The sequence below is a fragment of the Eupeodes corollae genome, chromosome 1 (genome assembly GCF_945859685.1).
Source record: "Eupeodes corollae chromosome 1, idEupCoro1.1, whole genome shotgun sequence".
In the NCBI taxonomy this organism is placed as follows: Eukaryota; Metazoa; Arthropoda; class Insecta; order Diptera; family Syrphidae; genus Eupeodes; species Eupeodes corollae.
In genome coordinates this window covers 160,713,133-160,733,122 of record NC_079147.1, presented here as the reverse complement: position 1 = coordinate 160,733,122, position 19,990 = coordinate 160,713,133, and the positions used below count along the sequence as shown (strand labels likewise).

Genomic DNA, 19,990 nt, shown 5'->3' with positions numbered 1-19,990 from the left:
ACACATATTACTCATTTATTTTCATTTTTTACCTCTTATTTCTAATTAATTTCGAAATTCGGTTGCCTGAACGACATTTTGTTTATAAGTCTTCTTCTCTATCGAGCCTTAAAATGGTAATCCTTGTTGAAGGAAATGCCATTACCTCGCATCTTGTTTGCTGCTTGAAAAAGACGACCCACTTGTTGCATTTGATCTTTTCTCTCTATCTCGCAATCGTTAATTTTAACAACGACCGAAGTTACAGAAGTCAAATGCAGATTATTATAGGAAGTGCTATAATTTTAAAATTTATCATTTAAGACCTTTGCATCTTGCTTTATTTTGACAATAAGTAAATGTGTACAGCCCAAGCCTACATGCTCTAGATAAGTCGCGCAAAATAAAATAAACCAATCGTTTGAGCAAAATATATTCTTATAAAATCCGTGCATTGCATTGTTTAAGTGTTCTCCATTTTAGGCGCGTTCATTTTGCAATATTTTCGAGATCCCATAAAAATGAACATGGCCAAGTGTGCTGTCAAAAAATCATAACAGACACCGTCGTGTCAACGCTCTAAACACATCTGTTCCCATGGTATCAGATTTTGACATAAATTTATAAAACACAACAAATCGGCAAAAATCTCATTGCACGCGATTTGTTGAGTTATTTTATTTATTAATTTTTAATTTAAAGTCTTGCGTACTTAAACTACCTAGTTTCTAGTGCCACAAAGAACAATCAGCCTGTTCATAAAGCAAGAGCGCAAATCAAAACAAATTCCAGTAACCAGTCGAGTCGTACGGTCGTCGTCGGGTCGGTCGGTCATCATCATCTAAGAACTCACTAGGACAGTGCAGGTGCTCCAAATAAAAGTTCCTGCAATTACAATACGGAGCAAATATGGATGAATTCAAAAGTGTTACGAAGAATTCTTCGGTTGTGAAAATATCTGCATTGCTTGAAAAAATCTATGCGAAAATTTGTGAAAGTAAAGAGAAGAAAGTTCTTGAACATAATATCAAAGAAATTGAATTCCTAAAAACCCAATGCAAATCGGACATCATCCAGCTAAGTCTTATGAGTTCGCAAACATTTGTGCGACTCGTTGAATCTGGAATACTCGATGTAAATAACGTGCTGGTCATGCTTATCTCTATGCTGCCTAATTCCAGGTAAGAAATACATATTGTCTATTTGGGTTAAGCCTTCTTTTTTTGAACCACCAATCATTCTTAAATCTACCAATAGTCAGACGTTAGAGTTATAATATGTATATTAACCTTGAACTGATTGCGGCAATTTACATAAAGTGCAATCAATACTCGAGGCTAAAGCTAAGAAGTAAAGTGGGAGTAGGCACATTGCATGTCCTGGTAGGGGAAATACATGTTTTATGATTAAATCTTTCCTCCTTTTTGAATTGATTGTAATCTTCATCCGGAAATGTTTTCCTACTCGTGTATAGCTACATTTTATATTTATATTGTTTACATGAATACTTAACAGGAAAAGTACTGGATTGATAAAGTAAATCCTTGCTTTTTGGTTAAATATAGTTGAAAACCTTAAAAAAGAAATATTCTCCCTCAGGTAGGTAGAAATGACGATCTCAAGGCAACCTAGCCTGGGATCCAATTAGCGCTGTAGTGCGCCGTTTTGATACCAAAAACTCGTTTGACCTTTGATTGAAAGGGATAGATTTATAGAGAAGCTTCATAGCGATTGTGTTTGAACCATTTTGTCGCATTGAGAAAAAAAGATTAGGTCTCTAATCTTTGTCTCATATAGCTCATCAAGTTCGTGAAAGAATGCTTTTCCAAAGTATTTCATTCTAGTGTTTGCCAAAAGCAGGACATTTGAGGAGGAAATGGATTATGGTTTCACTTTCTCTTTGGTCACTACAGCTACGGCAAAAGGTGTTGTAAGAGATACCCAACTTCTCTGCATGAACTCCTATAGGCCAATGTCCGGTACAAACCGCAACAATCCTGGCTATGTCTTGCCTTGGCCTGCATAGAAGATCGTTTGTACGGTTTTTGTTATAGGTGGGCCATATCTTCCTAGATATAATGCAGTTGGGTAAATTGCTCCACCTTCGGTTTGATTCAGTTTGGTAGATAGAAAAGATTTTACCGTTCATAGCACCAAGAGGAATGTTAACCATTTACGCAAGTGAGCTATGAAGAGCCGATCCTTGCCTGGCTAGCTCGTCAGCCCGTTCATTTCCCACGATACCACTATGGCCCGGAACCCAGATCAGGGTGGCACCGAGGTAAATATTCAGGCTCGCAAGCTCATCGCGACATTGCTGGACCAATTAAGATGAGGATATGGCCGAGTTAATGGCTTTGGCAGCTGCCTGACTGTCTGTAAAGATAGCCGCATTTCGGTTTTGGTTTGGGTTTTGTTTAAGTATCTTACATGCCTCCCTTATTGCCAGCAGTTCAGCCTGAAAAACGCTCGCAAAGTCAGGAAGCCTGAAGGATTTGGTTGCATTTGTGGACTCAGAAAAGATAACAGAACCAACTCCGCTCTCCATCTTTGAGCCGTCAGTAAAGATGGTTGTGTCGAAACCTATCGACACGATGTCATCCTCCCAATCTTCTCTGGATGTTAAAATAACCTTAAAACCCTTACTAAGGCTCAAAGTGCGAGCAATTAGGAAGGGAGGATTGGAAAGGACAGATACCGATACACATTGGTTTTGAATGCCTGCACATTGCAATGAGTGCGAAATATAGTTTGGCAAAGCATTCCACATTCGTGTAGTTCGGCTTTAAAAAGAATCCCTGTAGTTAGCATTAGTCCGAAATTGGGCTCAAAGGTAAACTGATGGGCATTCCTAGCAGTACGGATATTACGGTTGAATTGTTTAAGGGGAGGAATGCAACTTGCTTTTTTACTAGTGTTAAGCGAACTTGGAACCACCTTAAATGGCAGTACTATTTCTGTATGCGTAATGAAACGAATAAGTGGACTGTTCAGATCGAAAATAAAAACGCGTGCTTCGTAGCAGTCATGAACCAAAAAACTAACTTTTATTTTTATATAGAAGGACAGAGACAGACATTTATTACAATATTTTGATCTTCCTTTTGTTGTTGTTCTTCTTCTATGCTGTTTCGGTCTAGGGTTCGAACGCATTAAGGCTGCAGCGTAAACATCCTCCCGCCGTTGAAGGCCGGCTTCAACCAAGTAATAGAGGACATAGTTTGCAAATTGGCCGCTTAAATTCACCCTTAGCTGTAACGACGGACGCAACTCGTACAAGTCCATCTTGTCCGGGATAGGTTTTGACGATTCTTCCGGTAAGCCATCGGCATGGTGGTTGATTTTCATCCCTTATGAGGACTACATCGTCTATTTCGATATTTTTAGACTTCTCTTGCCATTTTGACCTCTTGCGCAATTGGTTGATGTAATCTTGAGACCATTTTTGCCAAAAACCATGAACAAGAGATTGCAGGTATTGCCACCTATTCTATAGTGAAATTTTGCAGTTTATATCGGTTGGATCAGGCACAGTCAACAAAGGTCTCGAGATCAGAAAATGCGCTGGGATCAAAGGGTCGACATCACCTTCAAAACGAGCGCACAATGGCCTTGAATTTGCACATGCCTCGATTTGGCACAAGATCGTTGAAAATTCTTCGTAGGTCACTGATGTGTTCGCCATCACTCTTCGTAAATGAAATTTTAATGTTTTAACGCCGGCCTCCCAAAGTCCACCGAAATGCGGACCATGAGGCGGTGAGAAGATCCAATTAATTCCGTTGGTGGTAAGTTCACCTGTGACGTCAGTTTGAAAGCTGGCCGAATTGAGAAGATTCGCCCATTCGCGAAGGGTTTGATTGGCGCCCATGAAATTTGTGCCGTTGTCACTAAAAATAGTATGGCACTTACCACGCCTGGCCACAAATCTTCGCAATGCAGCTATGAAGGCTGCTGATAAAAGCTCGGTGACTACCTCCAAATGTATGGCCTTCGTTGCCATGCAAATAAATAAGGCCACGTACACCTTATATTGCTTCGCACCTCGTCCTCTCCAAGACCTGGCCGTAAATAGCCCAGCATAATCGATGCCGGTATTGCCGAAGGTCACTCCTGGTTCCAATCGTTGCTGGGGCGAATTGCCCATCTTCTGTTGATAAGGTATTCCTCGTTGTCGTACACATGTAGGGCACTTATATACGCATCGTTTAATTACATGATGAACGCCGAGAATGAAATAATTAAGATGCAGAAGATACGTCATCTGTCGTATTCCGGCATGCATATTGCTTATATGACAGTCGCTGACAATAAGCGTCGTAAAATGATCATCCTTGTGAAGATCGAACGGTATTGAAGCGTTTTTCAATCGCCCTCCTACGCGGAGTATTCCGAATTTGTCGATAAAAGGATCCATAAATCGATATTTACTCTTTTTCGAGACCGCATCAAAGTTTTTCAAACAATTTATTTCGTCGAGAAAGTACTGGCCTTGCGAGATCCGAACGAGAGCGATTTTTGCCAAAAGTAGATCTTGCGGTGAAAGAAAGTGAATTCGCGATGGATTTTGTGTTTGTCGTCTTCGAAACAAAAGAATACATCGCGTAACAACGCGCAAAAGACGGTTAAGATTCGAGAAACGTGTAGATATTTCAAAGTTTTTAATGTTCGGAGTTTCAGTTAAACAGACAAATTTGCATTCGTTTGCACTTTCACTATATTCTGGCAAGGTAGAAAACGTAATCACCTCATTGCGTAAAAACCGCGGCCCGTTCCACCATAAGTTCAAATTAGTCAGGCAATGTGGCATTATACAGCGGGTGGCACAATCTGCGGGATTATCTGCCGTTCGTACGTGATGCCATATAGATACAGGAAATTTACTGACGATTTGAGGAATTCGGTTGTCAACAAATACGTTTCTCTGTCGGGGGAATCCGTGAATCCAATGAAGAACGGTTGTTGAATCCGTATAGGCAAAGCATTCGGTTTCATGAATCATAAGGGCATCTTTTACCTTGCTAAGTAATTTCGTTAGCAATAAAGAGCCACATAGTTCAAGGCGCGGTATTGTAAGTGTAGGTTTTGTTGGCGCAATTCTTGTTTTCGCGCAAATGAGCGCAGTTCGAATACCGTCGGGTCCTACCACTCTGGAATATACTGCAGCAGAATATGCTGACTCTGACGCGTCAGCAAAGCCGTGCAATTCCATAACCTTCCCCTCACTTGAATGCAGCCAACGCGGAATTTGGATGACACGCAGGGAATCCAGATCCGATCTGAATTCTGACCACTTGTTGTAAAGGTCCATAGGGATAAACTCATCCCACCCTATTTGTCTTAGCCAAAGATGCTTCATGAAAACCTTCATTTTGACAACTGTTGGCGAAAGCCATCCTAAGGGATCGAAGACGCGCGCAATGTCCGATAACACTTCTCGTTTTGTGGCTTGTGCACGTAGGGTATTTAACGATGCATGGAACTCAAAGCAATCGACTTCAACGTTCCACCATAACCATAATCTTTTTACACCAGTCTCGCCAATACACAACTCGGTTGCTGTCTCTTGATGCTCGGCATCGATTGTATTTAAAAATTCTCGCGAGTTTGAAGACCATTTTCGAAGGTCCATTCCCGATTGTTTCAAAATATGGCAAAGATCATTTTTAACACTTGTGGCATCTTCAATGGAATCGAAAGTAGACATAAAGTCATCTACATAAAAGTCATTAATTAGGCTGTCCGAAGCCCGCGGATATCTCGCTATATTATTGATGCCGATTTGTTTTAAGACCCTCGTGGCCAAAAAAGAGGCGGAAGCCGTACCGTATGTAACTGTTTGGAGTTGATAATCACGCGGCTCTTCACTAACGTTGTTCCTCCAAACTATACGCTGGAAATGTACGTCGTTCGCGTTTACCAATATTTGACGGTACATTTTTGCAATGTCAGCCTTGACCGCAATTTTAAGTTTTCGAAACTTGACAAGATTTGTAATTAAATCGTTTTGTATCGTAGGTCCGACGCGCAAATAATCGTTCAAGGAAAATCCATTGGACTTACATGACGCGTCAAAGACGACCCTTAACTTAGTAGTAGTACTAGTGGGCTTTAATATCGCATGATGGGGTAAGTAGAATGCTCCCACATCTTTGGAAACCGATTTGTAAGCATTTGAATGACCGATATTCGATAAGTTGAGGCTTTTTAATTCGTTAATACGTACGCCTAAGAACCGATTAAAATCTGACAATGTCGAATCTGATTTATTTTTAATGAAACGAATCCATAGCATTCGATTCCCGGAATCTAGTTTTTTGGATAAGAAATACACCATCAGCACATCCCACGCATCAACCGGTAGTTTTAATGCCCGCAACGCGTTAATGTTTTCACTGGTGACCGTAAATAAGCGTTTAATTTCACTGAGTGATCCTGCTTTAAGGCATGGTTGATCAAAAATATTATCTAAATGGGCGACCATGATAAACTGCGGTTTATCATAACAGGCCTTCACTAAATTCCACGCGACATTAAAATTGTCGTTGCTTGGGGTAAGGTGCTTTATAATCGATAATGCATCTCCTTTGAGCCATGTCTGGAGATATTCTAATTTTTCGACACCCGTGAGTTTTTCTTTTGATGCAATCAACGACGTAAAAAGATCGCGAAACCGAACCCACTCGTCAAATTTGCCATTAAATTCTGGCACTTTCAAATCTGGAAGTCTTGCTATCGTTTCGTTTGTGTTGATCGTTATTGAACGCCGTGAAGATTCGGATAGCGACTTCACAACATCGTTTAACGCGCACTGATTTTCCATTAGCGATTTGAGGGCTTTACCGATATCATTTTCTTCTTCGAATCGCGAATCACTCGATCTTTGACTTTGTAACAATTCTGTTAATTTTGTGTGTACCGAGAAAAATGTATTTTCGAATTCTACGCGATACTGTGTTTCACCTTCCAAATGCTCTTCTTCGACGACGGCTTCAATTTCGTTTTGGATGCGCTCATATGATTGCATATATTGCTCCAACTTAGCCTGTCGTAGAGTGGATTCAGCTAATGAAGTGGCCGCTGAATCACAGTATGTAAATATCCTCGTTATTTGCCTTTTCAGCGCTGCCCGTTGACGTTTTAAGGCCTCCATGCTAAATAAATTATTCCCACCGAAGAATATTCAAAGCAAACTCGAACCAACAACAAAACAACGAACAACTGCGAGCGACAACAGCAACAGCGATTCAACGATGACAGGAGATAGAGAATAAAAAAATGTACCACTATCACTAACTTGATGATTTTTTTGTAAACGGAATATATTTTTTTTTTTCGATTTCGAATGTCATGAACCAAAAAACTAACTTTTATTTTTATATAGAAGGACAGAGACAGACATTTATTACAATATTTTGATCTTCCTTTAGTTGTTCTTCTTCTTCTATGCTGTTTCCAATTTCTTTAATCGCAAGAAAAGGCGCAATATATATTATACTAAGTCTAATATCTATCTCACTCTTAAACGTTTAGTTTAACTAATGAACACCGGAAACATAGCCTTATGCATTTATTCACCATTTTGAAAAGAAACACAAGTGAAGTAAAGCTTAAATTAAAATTTTAGAAAAAACGCTAGAAGCAATTAACTAAAAAATAATATGGGGTGGCGCAACAGTCCGTTGTGAACCAGGGCCTAGTGTCTTACAACTCTCAACCATTCCTGTGTGCGAGTACTGTTGTCAGGAATGGAAGGGACCTACAATTTAAGGCCGAATCCGAACGGCTAAATTATATAATAATATATAATTTAAAATATAAACCGGAAAATAAACGTAAGAAAATAGAAAATATGATGGTATGTGAATTGTTATTATATAATTTTAACTATTTTTCAGGAAATTAAAGTTGTTCTTTCTCTAAAAATTGACTACTTTAATTTTGTAAAAAAATCCATAATTGTTGGTTGAAGCAACAACTAGAGCATTGTTTATAAAAATAACGATAAAACAATGATAGGCATGATACGTTGTGTCGTTGTGCAAAAGAAGCAAATGTCCCGGTTAGACATTACAAAAGATTCAAGTACATTATTACGCCTAAACATTAAAGTTTTGTAAATTATAGCTAGATTAGAAGTGGTATAAAACTTCTGGTTTCTTTTGAGAGAACCTAAACACTTAGCAGCATTTTTGACAATGTCGAATTTGTGATGCACAAAACCTAAAACTGAAAGCTGGTTAGTCTCCTCGATACAAGTACCACCCACGGATAGTGGAAGAGGGTTTAATTTGTATGACAGTACACAGCATTGAGTTTTCGAAGCATTAAATTCTACAAGGTTTTTGATTCCCCAATGAACAATGCTGTCAAGATTAGCTTAAGCTTATCATACACTGCAATTGGTAGTTCACATTCGAAGAACAGAAGGAGAGAGTACTGTCATCAGCGAAACAATGTAGTGGTTCAGACAAAAGATTATTTATGAATATAAGGAAGAGAGTCGGAGACAAAATAGAGCCCTGGGGCACACCAGCGTTTATTTTGTGGATATCAATTTCGATCCCGTCCAATACTACTTAAATGGAACGGTCCGAAAGTAACTTCTTACACAACAATACGAAAAGCACGTATTTTCGATAAGAGAGCTTGATGTCAAACGCTATCAAAAGCCATTTAAATATGAATTGTAAAAATCTTACTCTCTCCAAAACAATGTAAAGATTTGTTCCACTGTTCGTAAAGATAAACCATGAGATCACTAATGCAGTGTGTCTTTTGCTACTTCTACTTCTTCAACATACTACTTCTTCAATATATTTCTAAAGCTGAAAATTAATCACAAGAAAAAGACACACAAAACATCTCTGCTGTCTATTGTTCTCTTTTTTCTTATTAAATGTAATTTGTGCTCTATTCAATTCAGACTTAACTTCATTCTTCGAAGTGCAAATCTAGTATATACAATTCTCCTGTCACAGCGTAAGTTGCTATACTCCTCCGAAACGGGTTAACCAATTTCAATGAAATTTTGCATATACATTCGCTAGGTCTGAGAATAGGTTTTTATCTTTTTTTATATTCCTAAGTGCTATGGTATGGATCTTTACGTTATCATTGCCAACTTAATACTCTAAATGCATCTGATTTTATAGACACTGAAATGAATCGTGAACTACAATGCAATATTGTAGAAATGGCAGCGATTGTTGCTCGCAATCTCCCACTTATGAATGAAGAACAAAGAAAAACTTTTAAATACATCTTGCTCGCAGTTTCGGCAGAACAAGGTGCACTTTTTTTCGGATGCACGAGGTGAAACTGGCGAAACATTCATTATTTCGTTAATTATTGCTTAAATACGATCAATTATTGGATGGAGGCAGAACAGCTCCTTCAGTATTTAAACTGCCACTAAATATTCAAAATAACCCAGACACGGTGTGCAATGTATTCCACAATGCTGAAACAGTGTAAAATTATTATCTGGCATGAATGCACTATAGCACACAAACATTCGCTTGAGACGTTGAACAGGGCATTGAAAATGTACAAAACAATGACAGACTATTTGGCGGTCTCTGTTACTTCGTTCAGGTGATTTCAGACAAACACTTCCCATTACTCCGCATTCACTATACGCTGATGAGATCAACGCGTGCTTAAAATCATAGCCACTGCGGCGTAATGTTGAAAAAGTACGACTGAAAGTAAATATGATTGTTTAAATGCTTCAAGATCCATTCGCTGAAACGTTCTCAAAGCAACTGTCAGATATTGGCGACGGAAATGTTACTACAGATGAAACATGCATAAAATTACCGATCGATTTTTGCACGATTATTGATTCACAAGATGCTCTCATTGATCAGATATTTCCCTATGTGTACAGACAATATACAAATCATAAGTGGCTGGCAGAAAGAGCAAACAAATGTGCTTTTCAACGAATTAAATCCCGAGATACAACATTTGTTGCCAAGAGACTTGGTGTCATACAAATCTTTTGATACAGTTTGTGATGCTGCTGAAGCTGTAAATTACCCAACTAAATTTTTGAACTAATTGGATTTATCAGTCATGCCACCGCATGATTAAGAACTGGAATTCCAATAATTTTGATTCGTAATTTGAACCCATCACGGTTGTGCAATGTGCAATGGCATGCGATTAGTAATTAAAAAATTAATGCAAAAATGTTATCGAAGTCATAATTTCAAATAACAAACCCTGAGGTAAATACAAATTATTATTACCGCGAATCCCTATTATACCCACAGATCCGCCAATTCAATTCAAACGCCTTTAATTTCCAATTAAATTGGAATTTGCAATGACTGTCAATAAGTCTCAAGGCCAAACGAGGCCTGTCTGTTTTCACACGGAAAACTATATGTGGCGTGCTCTCGAGTGGGCAAACCATACAGTTTGTTTGTATTGGCGAAAGAAGGGATTGATGTTTTTTTTTTGTATTATTGTCATACTTAGGATATGTAAATATACAAATAATTTTAAAGAGTTAATTTTAATAAATTACAAACATTATTTTGTAATACAATTTTTAATTGTATTTAAGGTTAATAAAGTTCTCCTGAAAAAGGCAGCCACCATTACCGAAACGATGGAAAAGTTAATGTAACTAAATTGTTTCATTGCAAAAATTACAGCGACCAAAAACAATATTTGCACTTATCACAATTATTACACATATTGGTCAATAAATCAACTCAATGAAAATTAATCAGCGTTCTCATTTATTGGCAGCTTCGAATTAACAGAAAACTGCGCTGTGTTGAAGAAATTTGTCGGAAATCTTTGTACAAATTGAGTAAGCACTAATTTTGTCCAAAAAGGCAAAACAAAAGAAATAAAACATGGAAAACTTACCTTAAAAATTCTGTCCCCAGTCAATTTCTCTTTTTATGTAGAACTTTCAGTACATTTAACCCTCTTTCTATTTTGTTTATTCTCTAGTTATGTTACTGATATGGACATCTCTTTGAAATAGGGTCCTAAAATATTTTTGAAACTTGTCAACTTAAACAAAACATCAGATTGCTTTTCTGTTAAGTTCACTTACAAACACCTATCAGTCCCGATGGTATTTCACCAATAGTATTGAAAAGGTGTGGTAATGCTTTAGTTGAACCCCTTACGTTCATATTCAGACTTTCCCTAAAATCAGACAAATTTCCCAGTATATGGAAGAAGTCATTTCTCACACAATTTTCAATTAAGGTAACAATGAACATGCAGCGAACTACAAGCCTATTCCAAAACTTTCTTGCATTCCCAGCATTTGATCAAGTTTGTTGTGAGAGTGTAGCATTTTTTAGCAAGAATCTCATTTGCGAACAGAAACATACTAACTTACTTACTTAAGGTGGCGCTACAGTTCGGGGCGGACCTGTTCCTCAACCAACATGCGTCTCCAGCCAGCTCGGTCCCTAGCTAGCTATCTCCAGTTTCGCAGGCCAAGTTGATTGAGGTCTTTACCCAACTGAGTGCGCCACCTGAGTCGCAGTCTTTCTCTACTGCACCTTCCCTCGGGATTGGATTCGAAGACCTTCCGGGCTGGAGCGTTGATGTCCATCCGCTCTACATGACCTCGCCATCTAAGCCTTACTTACTTACTTAAGGTGGCGCTACAGTCCGGGGCTGACCTGGACCTCAACCAACAAGCGTCTCCAGCCAGCTCGGTCCCTAGCTAGCTGTCTCCAGTTTCGCACGCCAAGTTGGTTGAGGTCCTCTCCCACCTGGGTGCGCCACCTGAGTCGCGGTCTTCCTCTACTGCGCCGTCCCTCGGGATTGGATTCGAAGACCTTCCGGGCTGGAGCGTTGATGTCCATCCGCTCTACATGACCTAGCCATCTTAGCCGTTGGACTTTGATTCTGCTAACTAGGTCATTGTCGCTGTACAGCCCGTACAGCTCGTCGTTATATCTTCTCCTCCATTCTCCATCTATACGTACGGGACCAAAAATCGCCCGAAGAATTTTTCTCTCGAAGCATCCTAAGACGCTCTCATCTTTCTTTGACAGGGTCCAGGCCTCAGCGCCATAAATAAGAACCGGGATGATGAGTGTCTTATATATGGTGATTTTACATGCTCGAGAGAGGACTTTACTTCTCAATTGCCTTCTAAGTCCAAAGAAGCAGCGATTTGCAAGAGTTATTCTTCGTTTGATTTCAGTGCTGGTGTCGTTGTCTGTGTTTATAGCGGTGCCTAGGTAGACAAAGTCCTTAACTACCTCAAAGTTATAGCTGTCCATGGTGACGTTTTGTCCAAGACGTCGTCGTTCAGTGTCCTTTTTTGATGACAGCATATACTTGGTCTTGCCCTCATTGACCACTAAACCCATCTTCTTCGCTTCCGTCGCAATGCTCAAAAACGCTCCACTGACATCACGCTTTGATCTTCCAATTATGTCAATATCATCTGCGTATCCGAGTAATTGGATGGATCTTTGGAAGATTGTGCCTCTAGTGTTGACGGTTGAGTTTTGCACAATTCTTTCCAGAACGATGTTAAAGAAGTCGCATGACAGTGCATCGCCTTGTCTAAAACCTTTTTTGTCATCAAATGCATCGGTAAGATCTTTTCCGACCTTGATAGAGCAGCGTGCATTCTCCATCGTCATTCTGCACAAACGGATAAGTTTGACAGGGATGCCAAAACTAGACATTGCTCGGTAGAGCTCTTCCCTATAGATGCTGTCATACGCGGCTTTAAAATCGATAAAGAGATGGTGGGTATCGATTTGAAGCTCCTGTGTTTCTTCCAAGATCTGCCGTAGTGTGAATATTTGGTCGATAGTGGACTTTCCTGGTCTGAAGGCACACTGATAAGGACCAATCAGGTTGTTGACGAATGGCTTCAGACGTTCACATAGTACGGTAGAGAGGATCTTATACGCAATGTTAAGGAGACTGATGCCTCTGTAGTTGGCGCAATTTAGAGGGTCTCCTTTTTGTATGTATCGGGCAAACTATGATTCCACTCATCGGACATGCTTTCTTCCAACCATATTTTGCAGATGAGTTGGTGCATGCTCCCTACCAAGTCATCGCCCGCTGCTTTGAATAGTTCGGCAGCGATGCCTTCAGCTCCAGCAGCTTTGTTTGACTTAAGTTTAGGTATAGCTATCTTCACTTCGTCAAGGTCGGGTAGGCGGAATTGTTGATCTGCGTCGCCGAGGTTGAGTGGTTCTATCTCCCTTACAGCGGAATTCGGTTCGTCATCGCCGTTATATAATTTGGAGAAGTGATCTTTCCATATTCTCAGCATCGACTGTGGTTCTACTACGATGCTCCCTTGATCGTCTTTACAGGCTTCGGTTCGTGGCTGGTACCCTTGGGAGGTTTTTTTTACCTTTTGGTAAAATTTACGAACCTCATTCCTGTTGTGACATCCCTCTATCTCCTCGATCGCGCGCTTCTCATGCTCTCTTTTTTTCCGTCTAAGAAGCCGGTGTTCCTCTCTCCTCTTCTGCTCGTAGAGCTCGCGAGCAGCTCTCGTCCTTTCATTGTGTTCCCACTGGTTTTCAATGGTTAATGCAGACAGCATAGGACTCCTTAGGAGGTTATTAGAGACTCGATCGGAAAAGGACATGGCAGTCTCTTGCGATTGTAGCCTTCTAACGTCGAATCTTCTCACAGTACTTCCTTGTTTTGGCTTGGATCCGTAGCCGTACCTTGGCTACAACGAGGTAGTGGTCCGAGTCAATGTTGGCCTCTCGGAATGTTCGGATATCCTGGATACTGGAGAAGTGTCGTGCGTCGATCGCAATGTGGTCAATCTGGTTGACGGTTGATTGATCAGGAGATTTCCATGTCCCCTTGTGGATATTAAGATGCGTGAACTGCGTACTAGCTACCAGAACGTCTTGCCCCGCAGCGAAATCGACCAGCCTGAATCCGTTGTCGGAGGTAGTGTCGTGCAGGCTGTATCTCCCGATTATGCCACCAAAGATGTCTTCTCTTCCTAGCTTGGCATTAAAATCTCCTAAGACAATTTTAATGTCATAGCCAGGGCACTGCTCATATGTCTTGTCCAAGAGCTCGAAGAACATATCTTTGGTGTCTTCATCTTTCTCCTCTGTTGGGGCATGCGCGCATATTAGGCTTATGTTGGCGAATTTAGCCTTGATGCGGATTGTCGTGATGCGCTCGCTCACACTGTTGAAACTCAAGACTTTTTGCCTGAGCCTAGTTCCAACAACAAATCCACACCCAAATAGACGCTGTCTTTGTTCTCGGTAGCAGTCGCCGTAGTAGATATCGCAGTCTTTTAGTTTGCGTTTGCCCGATCCATCCCATCGCACTTCTTGGATGGCTGTAATATCTGCCTTGCAGCAGTTTAGGGCTTCCGCTAATTGTTCGGCTGCACGTGGTCTGTTAAGGGACCTAACATTCCACGTACATATCCGAAGTGCGTTGTCCTTATTTCGTTTGCGTGGGTTGTCAACAGTGAATCCGTCCGTATCCGAGGCTTGTTCTTGCTTCGAAACTATGATGTTTTTACGTGGCCAGGAAGTCACCCCGACGGCACAACCCCCAACCTGGAGGGCCAGATCCTTAGTATAACTCCAAGGAAGGGGAGCCGGATGAACCGCTCCTTATAGGCCTGGGCTCCGAATATGTCGAAGAAGCCCTATAAGGTGTTCACTAAGTAGTTCGACCTTACTGGAACTGTAGACGCCACCGTTGATTCTATCTCGAGAATTCGTCCGCTGCCGCCTGGATAAGGAGAGGTGCCTTAGTGGAAACACCTCTCCCCCCCTCTCTCGTTTGCTGCCCCCAACAACTTTCCACTGGGGTTGGAACCCAATCTCCAGTTGAGGTACTAGGCACCCGATGTTCACCGCGGGGAGGTGAGAGTAGGAGTTGATAGACAGAGGTGGGTTTTGAGAAAAACCTGTGGACGCTTGTGTCCTCTTGAATGCACATGTCTACCATTTGAACATCCGCCATCTAAGCCGTTGGACTTTAATTCTGCTAACTAGGTCATTGTCGCTGTACAGCCCGTTCAGTTCGTCGTTATATCTTCTCCTCCATTCTCCATCTATGCGTATGGGACCAAAAATCACCCAAAAGAATTTTTCTCTCGAAGCATCTTTTAAATCCTTTAATAACGCCGACAAAGTGGCAATTTGCAGCACCTGGATTTGTAGTCGACTCTCTGGACTGTGCATTTACACTTAGCTGAATACGCTTAAAGATATAAAAGCCGCCGGATCGAATGGTATTCCAGTGGAATTTTTTAAATACGGGACTGTCATCCCAAAGAGCACCTTTTAAAACTTTTAAATACAGTTTTGGGGGGATAATTTTTGCCAGATGAATTTCGGGATGATATTATATTTCCAATCCGCAAAAAAGGATCGTTATTTTATGCAGCTAACTGCAGAGGGATTTCCTTTTTAAATGCATCTTAAAAGATATTTACAACAATGATGCATAAGTGTCTTGTTAAGTGGATTGAGACCGGAAACTTGCTGAGGGAGTTCCAGGCGGGATTTAGACCTGGATATTCAGCAATAGATAATGTTTTTATATTCAGGAGCTTGGCAGAGAATTTCTTGAAACAAAAAAAAAGCTTTATGTATTTTTTATCTTTTGATACAATCGATGTAGGTGCACTATTCTTTAAGCTGTATAGTTTCGGGATATCATTGAAGTTTGGTCGCGTTCTTGAGCACCTATGTAGCGGAACAAGGGCGGCTGTTGGGACAGTTGAAGAATTCCCAGACTGGTTTGTTTTAAGCCCTACCTTGTTTGAATTATTAATTGATGACCTTTTAGACTACCTGCTGGGTGGAGTGAATTTCGGTGGAGCGCCATGTTTGCGCAATCACCGGAAACTTTGCAGCTCATGATTAACAGGGTTTACCAGTATTGTCAACTATGGAATTTAATAGGTTAATTTCATTGTTTTTGGGGTTAGAATAAGGTCTTTCTCTTTTTTGGCAAAACCTATTTTGACAAATTAAAAACATTTTACACATAAAATAAAAAAGGTGCTAGAGAGAGGACAATATGTTTTCTCCATAAATTTTGTGACCTTATTAGAACTTTAAGTTAATGGTCTTTTTATTAGAAAGTATAACGTCCATTCTTGCAGGTAAAATACATCACAGGGAAACATATTGCTATTAAGTTAATGGGCCATACAATTACCACTCAATTAACTTGTAAATACAGACTTCAAGGAATAAACTAAACAAACAAAAAGTTAACTCCCAATTCAGAAACTATATTAATTAAGGGTGTTGTATTCCAAAAAAACGCGTAATAAACTATTTTAGTGGAAAGGGTCTTTGTCATAAGGATCATTAATAGGCAGACCCTTAAGACAAAGCGTATGAAATTATTTTCAATTGATTGATAAAAAACGATGAATTTCGTAATGGGGAGACCATACGTTTTATTAAACCAAGCATAGAGCTGCCTTATTGACTTAATCTTTTATGAATTTGATAGTAAATGAAGACGCGGAAGAGTTTTGCTGCGAAATAAAATACATTTCCGATTCGCTTCTTAAGTAAAATTTACCGTCTGGCATTTTAAATGGTTAAGAGCAAGGCTATCTTTCCCACACCAAAATATGAAACTATCAATGTCGGCTTGTAAAAGAATACGATTTCTTTTACTATAATATTTCAAAAATCTTCATGTCATCAGACAAAATAAAAACTTTACTTAATTAATAAACAGGATGAACAGAAAAGCTTCAAGATGGATTCCCTTTGGAACACCAGCTTGAGCAACAAAATGTTTTAACTGACAGTTTCTACACCTCATAGGATCTGTTTTTAAGGTAAGATTTGATCTAAGCTAAGAAAAATGGTGAAAAAATAAGAGCTTTAAGTTTAAATAAAATAATTGTGCGGCTAAGTTCCCAATCTTCTCCTATGATAGCATAATCGACCACTGATTATTGGCCGCCCACAAACGTTAAATGTCCTGACAAGCCGCCGCGCCGGCACTGGTTCAATTTAGTATGCGCAGACCAAATGTATTACAGAACTCTAATAGGTTCTTTCCTCGTACGTTAGAGCAAGAATCTTTTGATTGTCTGCGGCAACTTCTTAAATAATTAATCACTCCTGCCTGTGTTCCAACTCTCGCATTCAAATCTCCAATTAGCATAACGTTTGAGGCATTTATACTATTGAATATAATGCTATGCTAATTTTTCGAAGTCGTCTTCCCAGTTGTTACAATTCAAATACATCGGTAGTATCGTAAAACGGATGTTGTAAGTTTTGAATTCTTGAATCGAAATATCGTTGTATGCTTGTAAAGCCAAGGAACATCCTTCACTTGCTGTTCCTCGTGTGTGATTCCTCATTGGTGGATGAGGAAAGGGAGGAAACAATTCTTCACCTCCTCTATACATGCCCTGTTCTAGCTCAAAAACGTAAGACGCGGTCTTCCTTTACTGCGCTGTCCTGTGTGTGTGGATTCGAAAACTTTCCGGGCCGGAACATTGGTTTCCATGCGCTCTACGTGACCCAAACATCTTAGTCGTTGGACTTTTACCCTTCTGGCTAAGTCTACGTCGCTGTACAGCTCGTCGTTCCATCTTCCCCTCCACTCCCCTTCGATGCATACGGGACCGTAGATCACACGAAGAACTTTTCTCTCGAACCGACCCAAGGTGCTTTCATCCGCTTTTGTCATAGTCCATGCTTCTGCACCGTATAGCAGGACGGGGATGATAAGGGCCTTATAAAGCAACACTTTGGTCCCTCGAGAGAGGACTTTACCACTCAATTGCTTTCTTAGCACTTAGCCCATAGAAACAGCGGTTGGCAAAAGTTATTCTGCGTTTGATCTCAGCGCTGGTGTTGTTTTCTGCGTTTACAGCGGAGCCTAGATAGGCGAAGTCCTTGCCTACCTCAAAGTTGTCGATGGTGACGTTTTGACCAAGACGTCAGTGTTGTAGGTCCCTTCTTGGCGACAGCATTTACTTTGTTTTGCCCTCATTAACCGTTAAACCCATTTTTTCCGCATCTGCCTTAATACTCACAATAGCCCCATTGACATCACGCTGAGTTCTTCCGATTATGCCAATGTCATCAGCATATGCTAGTACTTGGACAGACTTTTGAAAAATAGTGCCTCTAGTGTTGACGTGTGAGCTCTGCACTATTCTTTTAAGTACGATTTTAAAAAAATCGCATGACAGCGCATCATGGCTCTATACAGCTCGCCCCTGTAGAGGCTGTCATATGCGGCCTTGAAATCGATGAAAAGACGGTGGGTGTCGATTTGGTGTTCTTGGGTTTTTCCACGATCTGCCGTAATGTGAATATTTGATCGACTGTGGCCTCTACTGGTCTAAAAGCACACTGATAAGGGCCTATCGCTTTGTTGACAATGGGCTTAAGACGTTCACATATTACGGCAGAGAAGGTTTTATAGGCGATATTAAGTAGACTGAATCCTCTAGAGTTGGTGCAGTTAAGAGGGTCTCCTTTTTTCAGGATCGGGCAAACAATACTGAGGTTCCATTCATCGGGCATGTCTTCTTCCGACCATATCTTACAGCTGCTTTAAAAAGCTCGGCATTCAAGCCATCCGCTTCAGCGGCTTTATAAGCTTCAGCTTAGGTATGGCAAGTTTTACTTCGTCTAAGTCGGGAGGACGGGATTGTTGGCTTTCGTCGTCTATGTTGAATGGATCATCCTGCCTGACAGCGGAATTCGGTTCTTGTCACCGTTATACAGTCTGCAGAAGTGGTCCTTCCATATCCTCAGCACTGATTGCGATTCCACTATGATGTTTCCACTTTCGTCTTTGCAGCCTTCGATTCTAGGTTTATGTACCTGTGAATTTCGTTTCACCTGTTCATAAAACTTTCGAACTTCATTCCTGCTTCATCTTCGACCGCACGATTCTCATGTCCTCTCTTATTCCTTCTGAGAAGTCGGCGTTCCTCTCGCCTCTTCTGTTCATAGAACACATGAGCAGCTCTCGCCGCTTTTCGTGCCTGTTGTTTGGCTGCATTTGCCTGCCGACATTCCTCAACAAACCAGGGGTTTCTTGTTGGCTTGAAACCCAGCGCATCAGAGGCGGCTTCTCTGATTACAGAGGTTACTTGTAACACGGTCGGAAAAGGATTTGGCGTTCTCTTACCGTTCGACGTTGTACCTTCTTCCAGCATCTCCCTGTTTAGCCTTGGGTCTGGAGACCCGAAGTGCTCCCTTGGCTACAACGAGGTCGTGGTCCGAGTCGATGTTAGATCCTCGGAAAGTTCGGACATCCATGATGCTGGAAGCGTGTCTGGCGTCGATCGCAATATGGTCAATCTGGTTGACGGAAAATTGATCTGGAGAACTCCAAGTTCCTTTGTTGATGTTCAAGTGCGGAAAACGCGTACTGGCTACCATGACGTTTCGCCCCACAGCAAAATCTATGAGCCTGAATCCGTTGTCGGAAAAGATGTCGTGCAGGCTGTTTTTCCCGATTATTCCACCAAAGATGTATTCCGTTCCTAGCTTGGCATTCAAATCGCCCAGGACAAGTTTAATATCGCATCTAAGACAATGCTCATATGTTTTGTCTAAGAGCTCGAAGAACATATCTTTGGTGTTGTCATCCTTCTCTTCTGTGGGGGCGTGTGCGCATATCAGGCTAATATTGCCGAATTAAGCCTTGATGTGAATGGTCATGAGGCGCTCATTGATGCAGCTATAGCTCAAGACTTCTTGCCTAAGTCTGGCTTCAATGACAAAGCCGCATCCAAAAAGGAAGGGACTCCAACTAAAGAAGAAAGGCTCAAGATTCATCTGGTATCAAAAAGGCCATTAAACTTGCCTAAGTGTGTCCTAGTTCATCACGGAAAGCCACTTTAACCTAACTTAACATAAAGGCATGAGAAAAACAGTTGCATTTAATTTGATAAATGACACAAAACCCAAAACCTCAGCGATCCTTTTTCGATTTTGACAAAGAAAGGAAGACAACAAATATTTGTATGAACAAAAATTACATCTGCGAAAGT

General features: G+C 40.7%; 1 protein-coding gene across 1 annotated transcript in view; it reads left to right on the top strand.

The window, feature by feature from the left end:
- Positions 1-595: 595 nt before the first annotated feature.
- LOC129939530 (focadhesin) overlaps positions 596-19,990 on the top strand; it is a 32,306-nt gene continuing 12,911 nt past the window's right edge. The window contains exon 1 of the mRNA XM_056047572.1: positions 596-1,160. Within this exon, the coding sequence (XP_055903547.1) occupies positions 889-1,160 (272 nt within the window). The 5' untranslated portion in view covers positions 596-888. The remainder of the gene's footprint in view (positions 1,161-19,990) is intronic.